Source organism: Anolis sagrei, chromosome 6, assembly GCF_037176765.1.
Source record: "Anolis sagrei isolate rAnoSag1 chromosome 6, rAnoSag1.mat, whole genome shotgun sequence".
In the NCBI taxonomy this organism is placed as follows: domain Eukaryota; kingdom Metazoa; phylum Chordata; class Lepidosauria; order Squamata; family Dactyloidae; genus Anolis; species Anolis sagrei.
The window spans coordinates 14,024,002-14,029,219 of NC_090026.1; the positions used below are offsets into that span (position 1 = coordinate 14,024,002).

General features: G+C 41.0%; 1 protein-coding gene across 2 annotated transcripts; it reads left to right on the top strand.

The window, feature by feature from the left end:
• The first annotated feature begins 873 nt into the window (after positions 1 to 873).
• Positions 874 to 4,316, top strand: LOC132779346 (ribonuclease-like). Of its 2 annotated transcripts, none has more exons than XM_067469474.1 (2): positions 874 to 965; positions 3,630 to 4,316. In XM_067469474.1, the coding sequence occupies exon 2, from the start codon at positions 3,632 to 3,634 to the stop codon at positions 4,061 to 4,063; it is 432 nt and encodes a 143-aa protein (XP_067325575.1). In that variant the 5' UTR covers positions 874 to 965; positions 3,630 to 3,631; the 3' UTR covers positions 4,064 to 4,316. The 2 variants fall into 2 exon arrangements, with proteins under 2 accessions (XP_067325575.1, XP_060639020.2); XM_060783037.2 differs by having other exon boundaries at positions 900 to 965; positions 3,609 to 4,316.
• Positions 4,317 to 5,218: the final 902 nt, after the last annotated feature.

Below are 5,218 nucleotides of genomic sequence, written 5' to 3' on the forward strand. Positions count from 1 at the left end.
TGAGAATTTTTTTTTATTTTCCTGAGCTGTGATCAGTTGAATCCATCAACACAGAACCCATGGGTACAAAGAGTCAATGTAAATCCTGATCCAGTGGACACATAGGAAAAGGTAAAGGTTTTCCCTTGACATAAAGTCTATATGTCTCTGACTCTGGGGGTTGGTGCTCATCTCCATTTCTAAGCTGAAAAGCCAGCGTTGTCCATAGACACCTCCAAGGTCATGTGGCTTGCATGACTCCATGAAGCGCCGCTACCTTCCCGCAGAAATTGTACCTATTTTTCCACTCACATTTGCATGTTTTCAAACTGCTAGGTTGGCAGAAGCTGGGCCTAATAGAGGGAACTCACCCTGCTCTCCGGATTCGAACCACCAACCTTTTGGTCAGTAAGTTCAGCACCTCAACGGTTTAGCCTGCTGTGCCACCAGGGCCCCCAAAAGTAGTACTAAAGATGTGGGGAGAGGAGAATCTTCCATAATGACAACTCTAATGAGATGTTGAAATTAAGAAACAGAGAAAATATGGACAAAATAAGGCAGCACTTTATCAAAAAATCTGCAGAAATATGTGGTAAATAGGAGGATGGCACCATTTCAATGCAACATGAAGAAATACTGGTGTCAGGTATAACCCTGACCAGTGGAAAACAACTCGCATGTTTCATCATTATGGACTCATGTAGAGACTGACATTAAGAAATAGGTAGATGCCTGGAAGTAGAAGGAATGGGGAACATTTTTTGGAGAATTTGAAGTGAATGGGAAAATATCTCAACCTTTGTTTCATTTACACAATCTAGGAACTTTCGGGGTTTGTCATTTCCTGTAAGAGATCCTATAACAAATTTTGCTATGATTGGATGGTGGCAACCTGTTAAATTTCTATATATAAGGATTCCGTGGCTAAAGGAGACTCAGAGAGAAACACAGACTGAAAGAAGACATTTGGACTCATCCTAAATCTGGTAAGTGGAATAGGTAGTTAGTTATTCTCTGGTGAAGGGGACACAGATTTATCATTTTCAAGTTTCCTTGGGTGCAGCGCTTCTTTTCTAGCCTTGGATGGATATGTTCTGCTTGCCCATCAACCATTGTATCCTTCTGAGCCAGTTCTTCGGAATGGGTCTTGGGGACATTGCGTTGCAGTGGCTCCGCTCCTTCCTGGGGGATTGTAGCCAGATGGTGATGCTGAGGGACACCAGCTCAGATTCCTGGCCTTTTACCTGTGGGGTCCCACAAGGTTCCATTGTTTTTCCCATGCTTTGAAATATCTACATGAAACCACTGGGTGAGATCATCCAGAGTTTTGGAGTTGGGTACCATCTCTATGCAGATGACACGTAACTCTACTACTCTTTTTCCACCTTATTCTAAGGAAGTTCCTCAAATCCTAGAGCAGTGTCGGACAGCTGTGATGGACTGGATGAGGGTCAACAAGATGAGACTTAATGAGGAACTCATGGCCAGTCGCAACCTGTGCTCGACGGGGTTACACTCCCCTTGAGGGCACAGGTCTGCAGTCTGGGTGTCCTCCTGGACTCATCATTGATGCTTGAGGCTCACGTGTCTGTGGTGGCTGGGAGGGCCTTCGTACAGTTAAAACTTGTGCGCCAGCTGCGACCTTACCTCGAAAAGCTTGACTTGTCCAAGGTGGTTCATGCCTTAGTTACATCCAGAAAGGACTATGGTAATGCACTCTACATGGGGCTGGCTTTGAAGAGGGTTTGGAAACTACAGCTAGTGCAAAAGTTGGCTCCCAGATTACTAACTGGAGCTAGCACATATCACGCCCCTGCTGAAGCAGCTCCACTAGCTCCCAACAAGTTTCCAGGCTCAATTCAAGGTGCACATTATTACTTATAAAACCTTATATGCTTCGTGTCCAACCTATCTCTGAGACCGCATCTCTTTCTTTTTTATTATTTTTTAAAAATTATTTGATTTTATTAAAGGGGTTAAAATAAAAAGGGGACCGGGGGGGGGGGGGTACAAGGAAAGTAGGGGAATATTGTGAAGGAGATAGAAAAGTAGGAAAGGATAGAGACCTAGAAGAACCCACCTAAGAACACCTCGCTAGACCGATGGAAAGAAAAGAAAAGAAAAAAACACACACACACAAAAACCAGCAATAATGACATATATATATAAACAGAATAACACACCTAAACCCTCTTTCCCCTGAGTTCGTTGACTCTTCCTTCTAGAACTAGTCTTTCTGTTACGTTAATATAACGTTAATATACACTGGTTTTATGTTTTCTCTTCGAGACTGCATCTCTTTCTACGAACTGGCGTGGGGTCTGAGATCAACATGGGAGGCCCTTCTATCAGTCCCACCACAGTCTCAAGCACGGTTGGTGGGGACAAGAGAGAGGGCCAACTCTGGAATATCCTCCCATAAGAGATTAGATCAGGCCCCCACCCTGAAAACATGGGTGTTCGAACAGGCTTTTGACCATGAGAGAGCTGAATGGGCCCATTTGAAGTTGACACTTGGCACTTTGTGAATTGATGGCAGCTAGTTTTATCTACTGTTGTTTTTTAAATTGTATTATTTTGATTTTATGCTATATGTGTTGACAGGGGTTGTTGATATGATTTTTGTGACTTGTTTTATATTTATGTATCATTTTTACCTATTATATGTTATACTAGCCATCCCCTGCCACGCGTTGCTGTTGCCCAGTCTGTGTATATATGTTTTGTGTGTGCATATTTGTGTATATGTGTATATACGTGGTTTTGCACATGCACTGTAATGTACTTTTTATTTTATTTTTTTGCCTTTTAAGTCCCTTCCACTGTGTTTTTCAGGGTTTTTATGAGTGATGGTCACTTGTTGGCCTGATAGGTGTATTTATTATTTATTTATTTATTTACTGCATTTATATACCGTCCCTCTCAGCCCACAGGCAACTTGGGACAGTTTACAGTTGGTACCAATATCATAAAATACAAATTCAATATAATAAAACAATCGAATAATAAAACAATAATAGAATCAATAAAATCAATTGTGTCCAAATTTGGTGTCAATTTGCCCAGTGGTTTTTGAGTTATGTTAATCCCACAAATGAACATGACATTTTTATTTATATAGATATGCACCCTGGAGTGCCCTTGTAAGCCCCTCTGAGTCCCTTCGGGGAGATGGTGGTGAGATATAAATAAAGATTATTATTATTATTATTATTATTATTATTATTATTATTCAAAGTAGTTGTTATACTCCTGAAAATTCATTTGTGTGGCCGCCACAAACTATGTTGAATTTGTTGAGTCTCTGTTATATATTCATTGAAAAACTATAGTAAAATGTGTTGTAGGATGTCCCATAAAAACCAAGGTTTTGCAGTTTAATAAACTTTTTTCATGTTTTTATGATAGAACTAATTAGGAAATGACATTTATAACCTAGGAACAAAAATCATGTTATATAGTGTTTTATTTAGTTTTGGTAATACTGGGGCAATCTACTGTTGAATGTAGACTGTCCCAGTTGTATTTCCCTTTACAAATATGAGTTTGTAAAGGAAAATGTCAAGAACAGCATTCTCTACTGCCAATTCTTCCCTTTCCACTTTATTTCTGATTTTTCCCCTTACCAGGGATCTCTTTTTCTCCACCAGACATGACGATGCATTTCAAGGGAGCAGGCCCTGTTCTCTTTGCATTCCTGGCCATTGTCTTCATTGTTGAGACCTATGCCGCTGACTACAAGACCTTCCTAAGGCAGCACTACGACAACCCCAAGAGCAACGTAGGGAGACGTTACTGCGATACCATGATGCAAAGGCGTGGGATGACCAAACCCAAGTGCAAGGCGGTGAACTCCTTTGTCCATGCATCCAAGAAACAAATAATTGCTGTGTGTGGCAAACAAGGAAAACCTTACGGCAATGGGTTGCGACGTAGCATCAAGAAGTTCTCTGTCACTACCTGCAAGCACCAAGGTGGCTCAACTCGCCCACCTTGTAAATACAAAGAGAACAAGTCCACTAGATATATTGTTATCCGTTGCTCAAAGGGAAAGCCTGTTCATCTTGATAAAACCCAAATCTAACCATGTGAGGTTGTCAGTGTTGTGCTTAACACAACTCAATGAGAATAACTGAGCCTATAAACCTATCAGCATATTTTAACTAATGTTGGTTAATTGCATCCTTTTCTTTTTTGCTTCTCCATTCCTGTGCTATCTTTGCTCCCATTTCATCTTTGGATATTGAATCTAAAAATGCATATGAAAAGAAACTCTTGAGTTTCCTTCTAGTATGTCATCCATGTCTATCCTGATTTGTGCTAAATAATACATAAACCTGGAAAGCATTTCAATTGTGTGGTGTTTTTCTTCATTGATAGATTGTTCATTTTTGTTTGCATTACTGGGGAATCGAAATATGGGTTCAGTGTACACAAAAATATCAACAGTTTTCACTTTCAAGTGAAGCAACTTCTCAAGATGCTCTACAATTGGCTTAAGGTGCACCTCATCTTTCAATTAGTGTGGTGTAGTTCCACAATGTGTGGTGTAGTTCCACAATGCTAACTCAGAGCATTATGCTGTGATACAGAAACTAGCCTGATTTTCTAGATTGGATTAAACCTGACACAAGGTCAAGCTCAGTCGGATTGCAAACAGTCAAAGCATTTCTTGCGATTTCTCTGGCAAAAGCTCAGATTGGGCTTCTTAATCAAAGAGCTAGGAATGGAGAGAACATTTTAAAATAAGGAAAAATGGTTGAAAATATACTTTTCAATTTTTGGGAAACCCTAATGAAAAGGATCCGGCAGTGATCAGAATATTCACAGTTTGGGGCTAATTGTGTGCAAAATTCACACATGGTTGTTTCTGCATAGAAATCCTGTTTCTGTGCAGGAAATGATATAGGTAAAGGTTTCCCCTGACGTTAACTCTAGTTGTGTCTGACTCTGGGGGGGGGGGGGGGGTTCTCATCTCAATTTCTAAGCCAAAGAGCCAGTGTTGTCCATAGACACCTCCAAGGTCATGTGGCCAGCATGAAAGTGCCATTACTTTCCCACAGAAGCGATTTATATTGATCTACTCACATTTGCATGTTTTCAAACTGCTAGATTGGCAGAAGCTGGGTCTAACAGCAGGAGCTCACCCCACTCCCTGGATTCGAACGGCCAACCTTCGGTCAGCAAGTTTAGCAGCTCAGTGGTTTAACCCGCTGTGCCACCGGGGGGGGGGGAGGGA